The sequence below is a fragment of the Dromiciops gliroides genome, chromosome 2, assembly GCF_019393635.1.
Source record: "Dromiciops gliroides isolate mDroGli1 chromosome 2, mDroGli1.pri, whole genome shotgun sequence".
Lineage (NCBI taxonomy): Eukaryota > Metazoa > Chordata > Mammalia > Microbiotheria > Microbiotheriidae > Dromiciops > Dromiciops gliroides.
In genome coordinates, this window is record NC_057862.1 from 80,317,647 (window position 1) to 80,338,528 (window position 20,882).

Sequence of the window (20,882 nt, forward strand, 5' to 3'; positions counted from 1 at the left end):
CATCTCTATCACTTAGAGGTTTAGGGATTTACTCAGAATAAGGAGAGCTTAAGTGACTTGCACCAAAGAGTCATGAAGACAGGTTTCCTTGGCTCCAAGTTCGGCGCTCATTCCACTGTGTACAACATGCTGCCTCACAGTAGAAATTCAGAGAGCAAAAAAACTCAGGGAGCCCATGATGCCCTCTCTAGCTCCCCACAGGCAGGCAAGAAAGAGAAGAGGCTTCAAAGAGGGTTTAGACAGATTTGAGTGACAAGGCTACCTATGGCTACCAAGAGAAGATGGAGTATAGCTAAGCTTTTTTTTGGGGGGGGGAGGGCAGGGCAATGAGGATTAAGTCACTTGCCCAGGGGTAGCTAGGTAGTGCAGTGGATAGAGCACCGGCCCTGGATTCAGGACCATCCGAGTTCAAATCCGGTCTCAGACACTTGACACTTAATAGTGTATAATTTAAAATTCTAAATGTGGGTTCTAATCTGTCCCCCCAGTTTTGGGGGGAAACTGACTAAAATCTAATAACTAATTAGATAATAAACTAATTTATTAAACTAATAAATATTAAACTAATAAACTAATAATAAATGAGTTTAGGTTTTTTAAGGGTTTATTGAAAAATAGTTAAAGAAAGAGATTGAGAACAGATTTCCTATAACCTGGCAATTCTAGCCATCCTAATCTCCCACTTCTGAAGTTCTCTGCCACCACACCAATGTCTGGAAGCCAAAGAGCAAGAACCCTCCTCCAGCATCCACTTCTTGCTTCATGCTCCCCTCCCAGAAATGGGAGATTCCTCAAGCTGATTGGCTAGTGTCATTCAAATGCATTAAGTACCCTTAGGTACCATCCAGATGTGTTTACAATCTAGTAAATGAGTCAAAGTACCCTTAAGTACTAGCCAGACATGCTTACAATCTAGTATGCCAGTCAGTCACTCTTCCCCAACTCAATCAGCCCAGATCAATCTCCAGGTGAACCCCTGAGTTCCATTATCTTGACACACTAGCTGTGTGATCTTGGGCAAGTCACGTAACCCCAATTGCCTCACCCCCCACCCAAAAAGTGACTTGCCCAGGGTCACACAGCTAGTAAGTGTCAAGCGTCTGAGGCCAGATTTGAACTCAGGTTCTCCTGAATCCAGGGCCGGTGCTTTATCCACTGTGCCTAGCTGCCCCCTATAGATAAGCTTTTAAGACTGGCATCGAGGCTATCTATGTAGGCTACAGCTTCCTGGGACCCTGACCTTGACTGATGATTCCATGGTACCATTTGGAAACTCTAGATGATTATGTGAATTTTTCAATTTTCATCCAGGACAATTTTTTTGTTTTGATTTGCATCATGTAGACAAGTGGTTCTCCAACTACTTTTTACTTGTGGCACATCTTGCTTTGCCAAGAGGAATTATAATGCACAGTGCAATTTTCTGAACCCCTAGTCTAAACTCCTGGCATAGTAAGGTGCCACAACATAGCCTTTGGGAGGCACTGATGGAGAAAGATCAAATTCAGGTTAGAGGACACTGTTTTCTAGGCAATTAACTCACAATGTCATCTACCTCGAAGTAATAACTTTGGTGTTTTGTTTTATTTTTTATTTCAGGCTACTGCGGTTAATAGGCACCCCAAGCAATGGAAACTCATTTTGTCACTACACCATGAATGTAGAGTTTCATTTGAAAATCTCAGAAACACCCTCATTCAGCTTTCAGATCTATTTATCTGAGTTGCCTAGTTTGTTTCTGAAAAATAAAGAAACCTTTATTGAACATAATGTTATAAAGGAATGCATGCTAGTTGTAATAATATGTACATGTTTAATATCAGTTTCTTTTAAAGATTTCAAAATGTTATAAAAACGTATTCTTCCATTTACCCTTGTTGTGTTTTTTGTTGCTGTCCAAATTAGAAGTACTCAGCTCTGTTCTATACAAGCACAGTGTGGAGAGTATATTCTTAAGTACTGAGATTTCTCAGCTGAAGATTCCCATGTGTGTCCTTCAAGAATGCTGAAGTCCCATACAAAACCCCATGCAAAGCAGTATGTTAATGGTTAATTTCAACTTAAGCCTGGTATGGTTAAACACTGGATTTCTCTTTGGAGAACCAACCCAGTTTTCAAATCCACCTCTACCACTTATTACCCTCTGGGCAAGTTAATCAACCTCCATGGGCCCATTTTCTTTACCATTAAAATGAGAGACTTGGAATAATCCTCCAATTAACTCTTATGACAGTGGTTCCCACCCATTTCCTAAAGCAGCGTTTTCCAGTTATTAAGCAAGTGATCCTTAGTACTTCATAGGTGGCTCTATGCCTCTGTCCAATTGGGAAGGTTGACCCCTTGGTCTATGGCAAGGCCTTTGTGGTTGAATGACAGAGTCCATTCACTCTCCTTTCACAGGTTTGGAGATTTAGAGTTGGGAGAAGCAATCTAGTCCACCTTGCTCATTTTATCCTTATGAGAACTGAGCCTCAGGGAGGTTAGGAGCTCAAGGTAACCAGTGGGGTCAGAGTTGGGCCTCCAGCTCTTGACCCTAGAGCCACTTCACTCTCTATCAAATGAAGTGAAAAACTCCATTGCTTCATTGTCCTTACAGAAAGATATAATCTGTTCATCTATGGAGTCCTGGTTTGGAAGTGGGTGCTAGCAGACTAGAGGTAGGGATGGGGAGGAACTGGGGCCTGTTTGTATAAGGGTGAGGGGGTATTCATTCCATACTTCCTCTCTCCCTGGCATGATGACAAATAAAGCATGACAGAAAGGGCTAGGGCTGAATTTCAGTGGTGTGGGGAAGGGTATGCTAAGGTGCCTTAGGTTAGTGCTCTGCTCCCAATGGATGTTCCCATAGTTTCAGGCAGACAGGATGGAGGACTTAGCCTCCATGAGAGATGCTGAAAGTCCTGTCTAAACAAAAATTTCTGCAAGGCTCTGCTAGGCAGAGAACCATGCCAAAATGTATGGAAGGATGCTGAGGGGCCTACAAATGAGAAATGATAATTTAGTGGTCATCTATTAATGCCACTTTACCTACTTTCCAAAAGGAAGAGATGTCTGGGACAACCCAGAAGGGTTTTCATTTCAATTTCTATATCATACTGTTCTTTTAAAATTTTTTTCTTTCTTTTTTTCATACTGTTCTAAAAGACACTATTTAGTTGTCTTCACCTAGACATCTCCGGATCACAAAAGGAATAATAAAGCCTTTCACAAAACAGTTTTAATTTACATCCAACTACATTTTTCCAAAAAGATCACATATCTTTTGTTATAAAGTTCCATACCCAGAATGACTGTAGACCTTATTTCACTAGAAGTCTGTTATGAGGAAAATCAATTAGGAAAATTCCTGGGGGAAAGGGGAGGGATGGGACCAAGGTGACATCATGGTGGCTCAGTCTAGCTTCTCAACTAGCAGTGAACTGAAAATTCCCATGGATGTCTACGTTCCAGATGTACCTTATGACCTGGCTTTCTGGAGCCTTTAGCACACCGAATTTAATCAACTCACACGCTATCACTCCATATCCTCTTGTCCTTTCTTTGGCTGAGTGCTGAATTGCATTAAAGTTAATTATACTTGAGGAAGTTCATGGGAAGTCTTAAGAAGACTGGAGACACCCTGAGCTATCACTGGACTGGGGGAAGGAAGCAGAATGGTTGTCATAGGGGACTGCAACACTCTAGAGTTCAAGACCACCAATGCACATCACAAGCTTGGTACGGTCAGGAAGGTATGTCTTATTGAGTTTAAATAGAATTGCTAGAAATTGGATAAATTATGCATAAATTGGAAAGGTATACACAAATCACATTTCAACCATCGTATTTGTAGTGCTCCAGGCAAACCACAAATCAAGGGGAAAATGGGATGGATCCTTTTGTAAAGCAAAGAATATTTTGTTATGGTGAGTAAGCACCTACCCTCATTTAAGCAGTTTTTGTTAAAAAAAAAAATCAGCTTTCATATAGCAAACTTTCTTAAAGGAGAGAACGTTTGGAATGAGGGTCCTAGAAATTATACCACCACGAGAAAAACCTTGCCTAATGCACACTCAACAGTGAAACTAAACCCACTCCACAGTTCAGTGATGTGCATGTGGGGAAAAAGTCCATAGTAACCTCAATCAGGAAGATCACCGCCAGTGACCTCATCAGCCAGTGACCACAGACAAGTCATTTCTTCTCACCGAAGTGTCTGTGGCCATACCGCTCTTCTCAGGAAGAGAGGAGCAGGAGAAAAGGACTTTCCACCACTCCTTCTGAAAGTGGGTGGCACTGTACAGAATGGGGTTGACCGCCGAATTGGCCAATGTAAACACTATGATCCAGAAGAACAGGGACGGCCATATCACCAGGTCCTGCTGGAAGTTCTGGACTAATATCAAGAAGATGGTGACCATGATGGGGCTCCACATGATGAAGAAGGAGACCATGAGCACCAGGAGAGTCCGGAAGAGTTTATAATCCTGGTGGGAGACTCGGACAAGGTGGTCTTGGGAGTAGGCCAGGTTGACGTTTAACCTTTTTCTGGAAGCTTTTGTAATCTGCAATATCAAAACAAGGCGTCAGGTAATGCTGAGAGACAGCCCGGTCCTTTTTCCATTAAGGAATAACCCCAAAGAGCCGGTCCTGTGTCCTAAGAAACATGACCTTCTCCAAGAGGTCTGGGAGAGTGTTCTGGAAGGGCTGTCAGACTCACAGCAGCCTCTGCAGTACTGAAAATGGCACTAGGGAATGTTTAACAAAATGCATCGAAGCATAATCCAGCATACTCAATGTTAATCTGTGGTTTTCTAAGTCGCCCCGCAGGGCTGGCAGGGATCACTTTCTGAGCCTGACATCCCTGCTTTACACCATCAATTAATGATGCTGCTTGTAGAGAAAGGGAAAGCAAACGGGGAGAAAGGAAAAAGGAAAGAGAAAAAGGGAAGAGAAAGAAAGGAATGGAAAGAGTCAAAATGAGAAATAGGAGATAGGGTTGATTTAGTGAAAAAGAAGAATAAAAAAGTGAGTAGGATCATTCGAGGAGATGGTCATCAGCTTATTTCCACTAAATAATAGATTCAATTGTATCAGAAGAGTTCAGAACAGCATGATGCAGAGGGAAGAATTCTGCAATTGAAGTCAGAGGATCTGAGTTCAAATCCTGGCCCCACGGCTGACTACCACTGTGTGACACCAGCCAAATCAATTAAAGTTCCCAGTTTTTAGTTTCCTTATCCATAAAATGAGAGTAAGAGGCTAGGGGCCTTCGAAGGTCCCCTCTAGCTCTGCTCCAGCAATGGACAGTGAGGTACATTATATCATATCATTTTATGAAGTTTTCTCTCACCAAAGACTAGGACAATAAGGGAGAACATGGAGGAATTCAGAGAAACATGGGAATATATGCATGGACTGGTGGAATGGAATAAGCAGAACCAAAAGAACACCACAAAGAACTACAGCAATCTAAATGAAATTATTACTAAAAGAAACTGAACTAGGAGTGACTAAAAATTTGATAATGTTCTAGGAGATGAGATAATGAAACAAAGCTCCCTCCTCAGACCAGAGGCAGAGACAGATGAGAAAGAGACAGCTATAGAGAAAGAGAGATGGACAGAGACAGGAGAGAGACAGAAAGACAGAGATATAGACAGAGACAGAAGAGAAAGAGAGCTACAGAGAAAGAGAAATAGAGATAGACAGAGATATTTTGACAAAAAGAGACAGATATAGAGACAGAAGAGAGGCAAAGAGACAGAGACAGAGGTATAGACAGAGACAGAAGAGAAAGAGACAGCTACAGAGAAAGAGAAATAGAGATAGACAGAGATATTTTGACAAAAAGAGACAGATATAGAGACAGAGGTATAGACAGAGACAGAAGAGAAAGAGACAGCTACAGAGAAAGAGAAATAGAGATAAGACAGAGATATTTTGACAAAAAGAGACAGATATAGAGACAGAAGAGAGGCAAAGAGACAGAGACAGAGGTATAGACAGAGACAGAAGAGAAAGAGACAGCTACAGAGAAAGAAATAGAGATAGACAGAGATATTTTGACAAAAAGAGACAGATATAGAGACAGAAGAGAGGCAAAGAGACAGAGACAGAAGTATAGACAGAGACAGAAGAGAAAACAAGACAGAAAGAGAGATAAAGAGACAGAGGTAGAGACAGAAGAGACACAGAGGCAGAGACAGAGAGCACTATATTGACTAAGTGTTTTATCTCTCTTGGGGTCTTAATAATAATAACAATAATAGCTCGCATTCATATAGGGATTTATGCTTATAAACCACTTCAAATATCCTCCCACATATGGCTAATGCCAGGATTAACTTCTCCAATTGACAGATAAGGGAGGCAAAGTCTGAGAGACTTTGCTTAGGTCACAAACCTATTAAGCGGTAAAGTTTGTTCTTAACACAGGCCTTCTACCTCCATATTCAGAGCTCCCACTCTCCTCTATAACACAGCACCTCCTGGTAGAATCAACTAGACTCTAAGGGGTCCAAGGGGTAGAAGCACCTAATGCTACAGGAATCATGTGTAACAAATATCACAGTGGCTGGATCTGAATATAGTTTGGTTAAACACTTAACACACTATACAACCTATCATAATACCCTACATGGAATACCCTGAATTGAAATGGTCTTCACATATTTGATGGGTTTGAATGTGGAAGAGGGAACCCTTGGCCTATTTGACCCCAAGGGACAGAACTAGGACCAACAGGTAGAAGGTATATGGAAGTAGATTTTGGCACCAGAAGGAAACATCTCCTACCAATGAAATCCATCTAAAAGTATTGCAGGCTGCTGCATTAAATGTGATAGGAGTAATGCTTGTTTTAAGTAAGCTGGCCTGGTTCTTTAAAGGGACGAGGAGGCAAGTTTGCTTCCTGGGGTATAAAAGGCCCAGCCCAAGGGAAGCTGGAGTTAAGAAACTTCTTATTCCCACGGGAATGTTTTCCTGGCTTTTTGTTGTGCTGATACTGCAGGGAAAGCTAAGTATTTTAACTTTATATTTGTTAAAAGTGTGTTCTTTTAACTTCTAATTAGTAAAAAATTGATTTTTACTCAGAATCTATGGTACAGAAGTGCTTATTAAAGTGCATTTTAAAACCTTGAACCTGAGTGATCGGGCTTGGGAAGTAGCAAGTTTTCCATTTACAGGGGTCTTCAGGTGGATGCTGGATGACCATCTGTCAGGGATATTGCATGAAGGTATAGGGGATTCTTGTGCAGGGAGACCCTGAGCCAGTATGTTAAGGTGGAAAGAGCCCAGGCTTTGGAGTCAGAGGTTCACATATGACCACTGATGTTTACTACCTGTGTGACCCTGCGCCAGTCATTCAACCTCCCTCCCCAGGTGTTGGCTTCTTCATGTGTAAAATGAGGAAATAGACCAGGCAGCCTCCCAGGTCCCTTTTGATTCTCTGGTCCTGAGATCCAATCCTTTCCCAGTAATTGGTAATGAAGAAGAATGAACATACCCCGAGAGGCAGCTAGGTGGTGCAGTGGATAAAGCACTGGCTCTGGATTCAGGAGGCCCTGAGTTCATATTTGACCTCAGACACTTGATACTTACTAGCTGTGTGACCCTGGGCAAGTCACTTAACCCTCATTGCCCCACAAAAACAAACCAAACCCCCCCAAAAATGAACATACCTGTAAGATTTTGGAGTAACTGATCACAATAACAAGTCCCGGTACCAAAAAGTTCAAAATAGCAAACAACACATCCCAAGAGATTTCTCCTTCGACAGTGGGCCAGACCAATGTACAAATCTTAACTTCCTATTGAGAAAGAACAAGGGGGATTTCTGGATTAACTTTTTGCTTTTAACCCAATAAAAGTAACTTGCAAATATTTTTTTTCTGGTTTTTACAATATTCAGCAAATTACAGTGGGACAGAGTCTAAGAAGAGTCTTAGGGATCAGTGTCCTCTTCCCTCATTTCACTGAAGGGAAAACTGAGGCCTGGGAGCATCCCCTGAGAAGAGGGTAGAATATACAAACTAGTAACACCTGTGAGCTTTATTCATTTCCTTGCCAAATCTCACAAATAAAGGGACAGTTGGTGTGCCTTCAGACAGTGAATTAGTGAGCACTAAGGATCAGGATAAGCTTGTGGGCAGATCAATTTAGAGCTGGAAATGATCTCCAAGGTTATCTTCATCAACATCAAAGGAGATAATGTATTTGAAAATATTTTGGGAATGTGAAAATGATGCATGAATTTCAGTTATGATGATGACAGATGGGTCACTCAAGCTTGACCCCATCTCCTTTTTTGTCACGGTGACCAGATCAGGGGACTGCTCAAGAGGGGGTATACCAAGATTTCGGTAACATTTTTTTTTTTTTGCGGGGCAATGGGGGTTAAGTGACTTGCCCAGGGTCACACAGCTAGTAAGTGTCAACTGTCTGAGGCCGGATTTGAACTCAGGTACTCCTGAATTCAGGGCCGGTGCTTTATCCACTGTGCCACCTAGCTGCCCCCACTCAGTAACATTTCTGACAAAGACTCTAAGGCCATGCTTGCTGATGAGATGGAAAGACGTGGGAGGGATATCACAGTCAGGTGGATTTGAAATTGGTAGAAAAGTACCTACGGTGCTGATGTCAACTTGAAGGGAAGTCTCTGGTTCAGTGGAAGGAAGAACTCTGTTAGGATGCTGGACCTGATCCTGACAGGCTAGAACTACAATTTGGAATCTAATAAGATGAATTCTAATAGAAATAAGTGTGAACTCCTACTCTTGGTGTAGCACAAGTCAACTACAGAAGTACAAGATGGGGGAGGCATAAGTATATGAGTTCATATTAAAAAATTAGCTAGGGGGCAGCTAGGTGGGTGCAGTGGATAAAGCACAGGCCCTGGATTCAGGAGGACCTGAGTTCAAATCCGGCCTCAGACAGTTGACACTTACTAGTTGTGTGACCCTGGGCAAGTCACTTTACCCTTATTGCCCTGCAAAAAAAAACAACAAAAAACCAAAAACATGAGCTGGAGTTTTATTGGATGGCAAATCCAACGATTGATAATATGGTAAAAAGGACTTGTCCAGAGTCACACAACTAATAAGTATCCGAGGCCATATTGGAACTCAGGGACTCACTGCACCACCTAGCTGCCCAAAATGGCAGCTTAAAACAACAACAACAAACAAACTAATGCAATTACGAGCTGTGACTAGTGTCTAGAAGGAAGGAGGTGAAAATCTTGGAACACTGCTCTGGCCAGACCATATCTGCCATGCTGTGCTCAGATCTGGGCTTTATGAGGTTTGAAAATAATTACTATAGATACCAGTTTGGGGTAAGCATATATGAATTTGTCAACATTATGCCAGTAAAGGATTAACCACATGTCTCCCTAATTTCTCATGGTCTCAGGCCATGGTAGGGAAGGTAGAGAGAGAACTTCAGCATGCCAGTTATCGAGAGCAAGAGAAAAGCCCCAAAGACCAGAAAATGACCCAGAAGCCCCCTTGTGGCATCTTCTAGGGGCTTTTTTATCCTCTTTTGATAAAGGTGGGTCATTATGCATTGATAGAAGTTAATTGGGTCATTATCCATCAATAAATCTCATTGGTTAGCATTATTTAAATCTTGAAGGTGGCCTATATTAAAATGAACTCTAGGAATGACATCAAGGAAAGAAATGCAAAAAACTCTCACTCAAGCTGCTCAAAACAAAGTCCATTTTGTCCATTCAGCAATCTAGACAAAAGAATCTATCTCCATTCCTTTTGCTCCCCTGGGTTTATCCCAGATGAAATTTGATCAAGTTTCTCAAGGAGAACTGACTTTCTAGAGTGGGGGAAGGGGAGAAAGGACTTATCTCTGGGTCCCTCCAAAAATCAATAATTAATAATAATTTTCTCATAGCTTATGCTGGTAGGAAGGGCATTAATTAACTGAAATGCATCCAAAGGAAGACAATCAAGATGAAGAGGGATCAGGCCATATAAGGATTGGTTAGAGAAACAAGCACATTGTTCCTAGAAAGGATGAACTTGATTGTACTTGAAGGGCTGTCCTAGTGATGAGATTGTACTTGTTCTACCTGTTTCCAGGGAACAACTGGTGTAAATTGTAGAAAGGCCAATTCAGGATTGACTTGGGTGTAATAGAGGGAGTTGATCTGATAACTGCTTCCCCCTAGCCCAGGTGATATTATCTCAGAAAGTATTGGACAGTCAAGAGAGATAGGGAGATCTTTAGATCTTAAAAGTGTGAAGAAATCCCCCTGGCAAAGTAGATAGAATCTGAGAGTAGCTAGTCAATGGGCTGGCAAAAGGTTTAGCCACACTGCTAATGGTCTTTAAAAAGCAAAGATAAACCTGTCAGGGAAACAAAGTCCAGGCAGGAGAGAGTCTTGTGGAGAAGTGTGGCTCTAAGAAGCAGAGAAGAGAGCTGGCTATGGACAGAAGAGAGAATAGGCCCCATCAGTTGGGAGTTGAGCTGAAAAGAGGTTGATGCCTTAGGGAGCCCAGATAATCAATCTGCTTAGTGGAGACAGTGTACACTGTGGGAGTCATATGAGGATATAACAAGAGGAGAAAGGTCATTGAGCCCTGCAGTGCCTGAGCTATGAGTTGCTTTGCAAATTATGTATTATTCAAGTATGTTCCTCCTTACAAGTGTACACTGGTGTCCACTCTCCCCACTAATACACTGTGTATTTTAGGGAGAGTGTGCCCCAAGTTTATGGGTGGGTGGGGAACATTCTGTATCTACTGTTCTTATGATACCATCTCAGTAAATGCCTTTGCTTTGAGCTAATTGTATCTATGGCCTGACTATTAAAGGGGAGTACCCTGGCAGGGGCTCGTGAGCTATAATTTTATTAGTCTAGACCCACAAAACACTTTGAACTTGAAGGAGCAGTCTTCCCCTTTGACCCAACCTGAAACATGCAAGTCCCTGGTTGGAGAGGTATCCCCAAAGGACTGCTATATGAAACACTTTCTATTCAAAGTAGAATGGGCTACAGCAGAAAGTAGTCAGTCCTGCCTCAACAGAAGTTGTCATGTAAAGGATGGATGATCCCTTGTCAGGAATATTGTAGAAGAGATCTGTGTTCATGTTTACAATGGAATGGATGGTCTGAGTTCCTTTCCAACTCTGATGTTGGGGTTTCCTGAATGAGCAGTTTTTATTTTACATACACACACACACACGTGTGTGTGTGTGCATGTATATGTCTATATGTATGTCTATGTGTGTATATGTATACATATGTATATAGAGATATGGTCACTAGGCTAGAACAATGGGCTGAACCTAACAAGATGAAAGCTAATAAGGATAAATGAAAGACCTAGATTTCAGGTTCAACAAATCAATTGAACAAATACAGGATGGGGTGTGGGGGATAATCTGTCTCAACTGGAACTGGAGATAGAGGCAAGAACCGGGAGTATGTTGTGATCTGCATGCCACGTGAGTCAACAGCTATGGCTTCCTGGAAAAAAAAAATCAATACAACTGTAGTCTATATTGATGGGGAAGGATGCTGCGCCTGTCAAAGGAAGGTGCTACCTCCCCACCTCCATCCCTGCCCTGGTCAGACCACATTTGGAATATCTCTGTTTGGTTCTGGGCAAGACATGGCAGACGGCCCCTAACAAACTAGGAGAAAGCAAGGAGGATGCTGACTTCTAGAAGAAAGAAGACTCCTTAGGAGTAACACGAGGGCTGTCTTGGAGTATCTGAAGGAAAGGAGTACGGTTTAGTGCATGGCTTCTTAAATCTTTTCTACTCACGATCACTTTTCACCCAAGAAATTTTTACATAACCTGGTATATAGGTATATAAAATAGGTATACATAACCTTTTACTGTTGCCAAATTTTCCGTGACCCCCACATTCAGTTACAGGACCTCAAATGGGGTAGAGACCCACAGTTTAAGAAGCTAGGGTTTAGGAGATAGAATACTGTACTTGGAGTCAGGAAGACCTGTCTCAGACAGACACTTAGGAGCTGTGTCGCCCTAGGCAAGTCACTTAACCTCATTTGGGCTCAGTTTCCTCATCTGTAAAAATGGCATAATATTAAAAACATCCACATCAAAGGTTTGCTATGCATATCAAATGAGATAATATAGGTAAAATGCTTTGCAAACCTTCATCTAGCAATGTTAGTTATCATTCTCTAGATGAGGAAGTAAATTTATTCTGGATAGTTCTTTTTTTAATTATTATTATATTTTTTTTGGTGAGGCAATTGGGGTTAAGTGACTTGCCCAGGGTCACACAGCCAGTAAGTGTTAAGTGTCTGAGGCCAGATTTGAACTCAGGTACCCCTGACTCCAGGGCCAGTGCTCTATCGACTGCGCCATCTAGCTGCCCCTATTCTGGATAGTTCTAAAGGTCAGAACCAGGACAATTGGGAGGACATATTTTAGCTCTATCACTGTCAAGAACTTCTTCATAATTTTAGAGTTGTGTACAAAATGAAATGGGCTCTATAACTGGAGGAGTCAGTGGAGACTCTATCATGCACCACGGATCCTTTAAAAGGGATTCCTGAACCCGGCAAGAGATCAAGCCTATATGGTCAACCCCCATTCTAAAACTCTTATGTGAATCTATCTCCCTCAATACTGGAATAAAGTATATTTAGAGCAAAGGTAGGTGTATGGGGTTTTTTTCCTCTAAGTTTACACAGCACATGGGACACTATACTGTACAGGTCAATTTAAGCAAAAAACCCAATAAATTGGACATGTAGAAACAGCAAAAGATTAATAGTCAGGAGACTTGGGTGCCAGTCCCAGCCTACAACTAACTATTCTGACTGTTTTCTCATCTGTAAAATGAGAAGTTAGACAAGAAATTCAGGGGTTCTTTACCCGAGTCCACAAACTTGTTTTGAAAAATGTTTTGATAACTGTATCAATATCACTGGTTTCTTTTGTAGTCCCACGCATTTAAAAACACAATTTAAATGAAATTTGCCTTTAAAAACACAATTCTGAGAAGGGGTTCACCAGACTACCAAAGGGGGGGGGCCACAAAAGAAAAAGGTTAAGAAAGTCCTGGTCTATATGATCTCTTAGTTCACTTCGATTTCTGAATTACTAGTATTTCTCTTATTTTTATTATTGTTAGAAGAATAACAATTTCTGCTTTTATAGCCTAGAGAGCCCTTTTCTCACAAACATCACGAGACCCATTTGAGGCCTGACTTTTGTCCCACCACTGGACTTCCAAGGGAGAGTGAGGCTGAGGACTATGTACAACTTTGCCTCACTTTAATCCAATTCACCCACACAAGTCAAGATGTCATCTGTGATGTCACTCGTCCTCTTCGAAAATGAAGGACAAACAACATGAGCCCCATTTAGATGGATGAGAAAGATGTGGAATGATTTGCCCAGAGTCATGCAGCTCACAGTGTCTGAGACAGATAACTTAACTCAGGCTTTCCTGACTCTAAGCTCAGCATTCTATGGAAGCACCTAGCTAGCTTTATAAAGGGAAACGGCAGGATTGGAACCCAGCTCTTCTCAATCTAGTGCAACCTAGCTCAAAGTTGAGCACCTTATCTACTATGCTACCTTATGAATAAAGTGAATCTGGGAAAAATCACTAGAATAAGAAGCAAAGTGTACTAAATACTACTAAACTCACCTTGACTTTACAGATGAGGCTGGGGAGATGATGTCGTTTACCCAAAATCACACAGGCCATATATAATATGATATACACAATTATTGATAACTGGTTGACTTCATCTTGTTGTTGTTTGAGGACCATGACATCGGGAAGTGATGTCATGACTTACACTGAATTGGATTTAAGTGAGGGAGGGCATCGCAAAGTCACCAGACTTACTCTTTCCTCCAGAGCCACCTGGGTCCAGTGGCAAGATATATATCAGGATGACTAGAGATGGCCCTGAATGTTTAAGGCAATTGGGGTTAAGTGACTTGCCCAGGGTCACACAGCTAGGAAGTGTCAAGTGTCTGAGGAAGATTTGAACTCAGGTCTTCCTGACTCCTGGGCCATTGTGCAGTGGATAGGGCACCAGCTTGACACTTACTAGCTGTGTGACCCTGGGCAAGTCACTTAACCCTGGTTGCCTTACCAAAAAAATAAAATAAAATCCTGAAATCATGACTTCATCTTGTTTTGTTCCCAAGCCAATGGTGTGTCTGGGGCTGACCAGACTTTGTCAATTCTAGCTTCTGATTATTTTGTAGATCTCCCAAAACTCTCCCCTCCAAAGAATCTCAAGTTTTCTTTATGTACATTTGCTTGTTATGTAAAACAAATTACCTTATGAAACTATTCCATACTTAACCCTCCCAAAGATAATCTCATGACTCCCTCAGCTTCTTATGTAAAAGAATTTACCTGGTAAAACCTGAGGTAACCAATTCACTTTTGTCTTTGTACCATATAAAAATCTGTTCTCAACCCGACTCTTGATTTTCTTAGCATCTGTCATGCACTACCCTGTTATAACTCCTCTGCCTTGATTAAAGCCTTTAATTTTATTATACTGATTGTTTCATTCTTTTTCGGGTTGACAAATACATAGCAGAACTAGCTTCAATTCAAACCAAAAGATGGGCAGTTAGGAAGAAACTGATGCAAGATTCCAACCTGCATCTTCCAAGGGGCAGCAAGGTGGCACAATGGATAGAGCACTGGCCCTGGAATCAGGAGGAGTTGAGTTCAAATCTCACCTCAGATACTTCCTAGCTGTGTGACCCTAGGCAAGTCACTTAACCCCAATTGCTTTAAAGGTCTGGGGCTGTGATATCATTTGAGAATGAAAGTCAAACAACATCTTCCAAACACTGCCCTTCCCAGCCACATCACTGCTTTTTCTTCCTGCTGGATCATGAAAACAAAAGCAGGAGTCTGACCCTTCCCTACTTCCTTTTTCCTCTTGCTTTTACCAGAATCCCTCTTCCTCTCCCTTCAAAGACAGGGAAGGGTCAGGTGCAGGGTGGGGTGAATGTGTCCCAAAAGCTGGAGGATGTCTTTAGTTTGAGGTGCCAACTAGACACCCAGGAGCTGATGCAGATAATGAGAGGAATTAAAACAGAAAGATCTGGGATTCACCAGGATACAGACTAGAAAGAAAATGGGGAGTCAGGGATTCAAATCCCCTACTCATACTTCAGAGCTATTGTGACCAAGGGCAACACTTAGGGTAAGAGCTTCGATTTTTTCATCAGTAAAACAGGACCTAATAACCCCCAACCCAGTGGAATGTTCCTCCAGGGCAGGGACTGTTTTAGGTTTTGGTCTTTCCGTGTCTAAAGTCTAACTACAGGGTAGAAAGGCTGGCCCTTAGTAGGCAGTTAATAAATGCTTGCAGAATTGAATAGCAAAGTGTGATTTAAGCTCTGGTGTAACAATTATCTTCCCAGAGAAGGGGCAGGTGGAATCACCATGAGAAAGAAAAGAAAAGAAATGCGCCTAGGACATTTAATCTGTATATCTATCCCAAAACAATGCTCAATACACAGTAGAGGCTTAATCAATATTTGGCGAATGAATGAATTTGAAAACCTGCCGCGAGCCAGGTGATAGGGATTATAAACATAAATGAAACGTCCAAGGCAATACCAAACCCCCCTTACCATTTTTACAGCCATTCTTTAAAGAGCAGCACCCCCAGAGATATGCTTGTATATGAATGAATGATAGCAATATTTAATTTAATGTATCTAGTAACAGTTGAATATAATGTACTTGCTTATATGTTAGGGGACATTAAATGTATGCTCTATATACATATATGGGGAATTTAATAGATATTATGTATGAGGAACCATTATGTAATATAAGGACTATATGTATAGGTGTGTGCGCACAAAAATCTGCTATACTCCAGAGAGATTGTTGGAATCCTAAAACATCACTTTTCTTTTATTTCCTTAACACACACAGGGTGAGAGAGCAGAGGAGGGAAGCTCAAACAAATGAAAAAGGACCGAGTTTGGGCATTTTATGAATCAATTCGAATTGTAAATCAAATTCAAATCGGCACCTAAAATATTACCTAGCATTTCTATAGCTGCTTTAAGATGAACGAAGTGCTTTTAACACGTTAACTCGGCTAATTGGTGTCCCAGGCAAATAGCACACCACCTAATCCAAGCGCTGGGCTCCAGACATTTCAGAGATGTCTGGGGCAGGCCGGGTGAGATAAAATACTCCCGGGGTGGGGTTTGTTTGTTTGCTTATTTTAATTGTGCATTCAAGAACTTTTGGCGGGAGGGGGGCAGGATCACCGGACGAACCGCAGGAAAAAACTACTAAGGAAACAATTTGAAAAGATTTCTTAGTTAAAATTCCTATTTTCAGAAACTCAGGACTCATTCTTAACGCCATCTGTTAGAAGGGAACCTACACACACACACACACACACACACACACACGCTCGATATTGGTTAAAATCGGGGTTCTTAACCTGGGGTCTATAAACTTTTAAAACATGGTTTAATCATTGTTTCTCACTTATTAAATTAGTTCCCTTTGTATTCCTATGTGTTTTAAGCATTTAAAAACACCATTCTGAGAAGGTCTTCACAAACAAAAAGGGTTAAGGGCTCTCGGGTAAGAAGTACGCTCACATCAGCTCCCTAAATTCCAGACCCTGTAGCACACGGGGCACTATTTCCTCTTCTCTCCCACCCCCCACCCCAGCGGGGGGCGGGAAGGCCAGCAGGTGTTTCCCTAAGTTCCTAGTTCTATCATCTATTTGCACAGGGCTGGGAACCTTCGAGGGGTGGCAAGTGTAGGTAACCAGACCAAGTCCCGTCTAGGAATGCTGACCCAGCATTAAGGGCCAGGTGGGCTGCAATCCGAGCCTGGGCGTGGGATGCAAAGAGTGAATCCGCAGGGATCCTGCTCTACCAGTGGGCGCCCGAGGGGAAGATCCGCCCCGGGGGTTTGTTCCCTAGGGCTCTGCGCAAAAACCCAGGGAGGATCCTACCGTCTGCTACGCGGTTCTCCCCCAAATAAGGAGGAAGCGGGAGGGGGGGGGGAGTCTGGGAGAGAGGCCAAGCACGGGGGAGGGGACGAGGCTGCGGGTCTAGGCGCTCGGAGAAGCCAAAGGCGGAGCAGGGCGGGCTCGCTTGCCCCGGTCACACTCCCTCAGGTGGCAAGAGATTCCAAAGCCAGGCTTCGCACGCACCCGGGTCCCTGGAACGCCCCAACGCCAGCCCCTTTTCTACTCTGGACCGGCCGGCGCGGGCTGCGGCCCCGCGCCCCTTCCTCCGGTCCCTTCCTAGGGGGCCCCGGGGCGCAGCGGCGGGCGCCCCCCCGCGCGGCGCTCACCTCGTCGTGGCCGTCGAGCCGCTGGCGGCGCACGGAGAAGAAAACGCCGAGGGGCAGCGAGGCCAGGGCTGCGTAGGTCCAGATGAGCGCCAGCAGCCCGGCCTGGGCGCGGGGCTCGAGGCCCTGTGCGCTGTGCCGCATCCGCACGATGCACACCATGCGCTCCAGACTGACGGCGGCCAGCGACAGGATGGTGACGCTGCCGCTCAGGCTCATCACATAGAAGAGCAGGTGGCAAGCGAGGTCGCCCAGCAGCCACTCCTGGGTCCAGCGCACGGCTAGCACCGGCGGGATGGCGGTGATGAAGAGCAGGTCCGCGCAGAAGAGGTTGAGCACCAGGCAGGCGGTCGTGCCCCGGCGCCGCTGCCGCGCCATCAGCTGGATGGCGCATACGTTGCCCACCAGGGACACGGCGAAGATTAGGGCCAGCGCCGCAGTCTCCACGACGGTCAGGGCCAGCCCATGGTCCCCCTTGAACTCCGAGAAGAAGGTGAAGAAGGTCCGGTTGACCCGAAGCAGGCTCTTGGGCGAGGGCGGGGGCAGCCCTCGGGCCGCCCAGGACCCCAAGGGGCTGTCCAGGAGCTGCAGCATTGCGCCCCGGGCCGCCCGCCGGCCCCGAGCCGTCTGCCTGTGCGGGCTGCAATCATCTGGCAGGCTGGGCCTGGCAGGAAAGAGGAAGGAGGCGGTTCTGACATCTCCCCTCCTGCCCCCTCCCAGGATCCGTGCACTTTACTGCTCCCCGTGGGCCTGGGAACGAGGAAGTGACTGGTGGGGGAGGGCTGGATACACTCGGCCTGGGCGGGGAGCGGTCGCCGGCTCCTCAGCTGTGGGGCTGGGGGTGCCAGGGCGCGAGGAGCGGGGTGCCCCGCCAAGCCCCTCGGGGTTCCACGCCCCCGAGCAGGCTCCCTTTGGAAAAGCCTGGCTGGGCTGAGCCCTTTGTAAGTCCCTCCCTTCCCAGAGGGTGCCCGGCCGTCGTCGCCCAATTCCTGCACACTAGTGGCTTGTGGCTTTGCCCCGCTAGTGGTGCAGTTTGGGAAACCTGGGTTCAAATTCCACTTCTGGTACTTACGGGCTGCGTAACGGGTAGGTAGGGGGAGCAAGTCGCTCAAGCTCTCAACCTAAATGGGGATTAATATCTATAACTAACTCTTCTCAGAACTGTTGAAATTAAAATGGATTAATGTCTGTAATAATGTTTGCAAACCTGAATGCGGTTTGTCTGCCAGCTGTTATAATTGATTACCGACCGACTCTTTGACTTACCCATTAAAATTTTTTATTTCATTTTCACTCTGAATTTAACAACAACAAAAAGAGTATTTCCATATACTTGTAGAACAGATGATAGTACTGAAACTGAGTCTCCGTTACCTACAGCTTGCTTTTCTTTAAGTATATAATGAATGGAACTTTCAAAGCTGTCCTGCTTCACTGTCTGTGATTGTTTCGGACTTTCCTTCCATTCTCTTCTTTCTTTTTTAGGGGGGAGGGAGAGCAACTTTGGCTCTCTTCCCAAAATCTTTCCCTTCACTGAGCTTTCCTCTCTTCCAACTGCCCATTTTTTTCATCTCCATGCCTATTCACTTTGCCCCGTCTGATTTTTGCCATTTACCTAAAAATTTATTCTTTCCTATTTGCCCACCGTCTCCCTTCTATTTTTGAGTGTCTACAAGTATGTGTGCATCTGTGCAAAAAGTGGGTGGATACGTCTGTCTGTGAACTACCTCTATGGGATTGTAACTGCTGATCTATGCATATGTCTGCACAAGGGCACGTTTATGACATTCTGGTGTGCCTCAGATTGGCATTTGGAGAATCCAGAACTGATTCCTGTTGGAGATTGTGCCAACAGTGGGTGGGCATAGGGGTGTCTAGGTCCAACAAAGAACCACTGTGCTTCCTCTGAGTACCTGTCAGTATATATGAGTGGTTATATGCATATTCTTGTGGGTAAGAATGAGTGGGAAGGGATAGAAAAATCATTGGGAACAGAGAATGGATCCATTCAGTATAAATATGTACAGTCCAAGTCTGTCACCTATATATGCATGCACAAGGTATATATGTGTGCATACCTGTATTGTATATGCATTTACACGTGTGTACATGTATGTGTACATGTATGTGTTTATGTATATAATGGCCAAGAGGGTGTGTGTGTGTGTATGCGTATGCGTGTGCACTCAGTATCACAAAAGGATGAGAGAAAAGTGCTTCCATGTGGGACTGAAAATGTGTCTAGTAACTAACAAGTTGCATGCCTCGGTGTCCCACTAGGATTGTTCCATTGTTATAATGGCTAATTGAAACTATCCTCACACCTTTAACCTAAGTCTAGTCGATTCCACCTCCACAAATCTCACATCTTTACCACCTCTTACCTGGACAATTTGAACGTCCTCTTAATTGGCCTCCCTGCTTCCAATGTCCCCCTTCCTCCATCCCCTAAAGTATTCCATGTGCATGTATCTTCCACTAGAAGGTAAGCATTTTGAGGGCAGCCACTGCTCTATCCCCACTGCCTAGTGCACTGTTTTTCACTTAGCAGGCCTCGACGACAAAAGAGCATTGATTTTTATTTTGTCTGCATGTTTCACCTCACGCTGTAACCTGTTTGTAGCTTTACCTGTAGGCTTCACAGGCTCCAGTTGGGGAAGCTCGCCATTGAAGGCACTGACAGTGGGTTCACTCATTCCACTCAACATTGACTAAGCTAGGGAACAAGCAGAAGAGACCAGAAATATTTATTTCAGCTCCCTCGTTTTACAAATGAGGGAATAAAAGCTCATATGGGTGAAGTGATGGCCGGGAGTGGTGGCAGAACAGGAACCCACATCTCCTGACTCACACTAGCACTCATTTCATTTCACAGCATTCTTCACCTTGGATTTATCAGGTGGGAAATTCCTTTCTCACTGGGACCCTGTGCACAGTCCGCAGAACAGATACAAGTAGACTATTTGTGCCTGGGGGAAGATGGTAATGATAAAAACTGACCTTCATATGGCATTTTAATGTTTGCAAATTGTCCCTCGTTTGTGATCACATTTGATCCTCATAACAATCCTATGACATGGGTACTACAAGTATTAATGCTTTCATTTTACAGAAGAGGAAACTGAGGCTTAATGAGGGATTAAGTGGCTCCCCCAGGATCACAAGGCTAGTAAGTGTTTGAGGTAGGATTTGAACCCAGGTCTTCCTGGTTCCAAGTCCAAGCACTCTATCCATGAGTTAAAGTCAGGGTTAAACTGTTATTAAAATTGCACATGTATATCCCATTTCTGCTTGCTTATACTGTCTCAGGGGTGAGGGAAGGGAGGGAAAGAGGGATGAAATTTGGAATTCAAAACTATAAATAAACATGTTTATTATTTTAATTGCTATTAAAACAAATTTGTGAATAGTCACTTGTTAGTCTCAGCTTTCCTCTTTGACTCATCCCACTGTTAGATAAATCATTGAGAAAAGAAAATGGATCTGTCTAAGTCTCACTCTAAGGGGAAGAGTTGTTATAGAGAGAGAAAAACACTGACCCTGGAGGGAAAAGCTCTGTTTGGATCCTATCTTTGCCA

General features: G+C 43.7%; 2 protein-coding genes across 2 annotated transcripts in view; one reads left to right on the plus strand and one right to left on the minus strand.

Annotated features, from left to right (window-relative positions):
• Nucleotides 1-1,871, plus strand: part of RBP4 (retinol binding protein 4) — a 14,424-nt gene extending 12,553 nt beyond the window's left edge. Inside the window, exon 5 of the mRNA XM_043981992.1 lies at nt 1,600-1,871. Within this exon, the coding sequence (XP_043837927.1) occupies nt 1,600-1,613 (14 nt within the window). The 3' untranslated portion in view covers nt 1,614-1,871. The remainder of the gene's footprint in view (nt 1-1,599) is intronic.
• FFAR4 (free fatty acid receptor 4) lies at nt 1,842-18,063 on the minus strand. The gene is made up of 3 exons (XM_043981991.1): nt 17,308-18,063; nt 7,662-7,790; nt 1,842-4,544 (listed from the first exon to the last, which is right to left on the minus strand). The coding sequence occupies exons 1-3, from the start codon at nt 17,896-17,898 to the stop codon at nt 4,152-4,154; spliced, it is 1,113 nt and encodes a 370-aa protein (XP_043837926.1). The 5' UTR covers nt 17,899-18,063; the 3' UTR covers nt 1,842-4,151.
• Between the last annotated feature and the right edge of the window lie 2,819 nt (nt 18,064-20,882).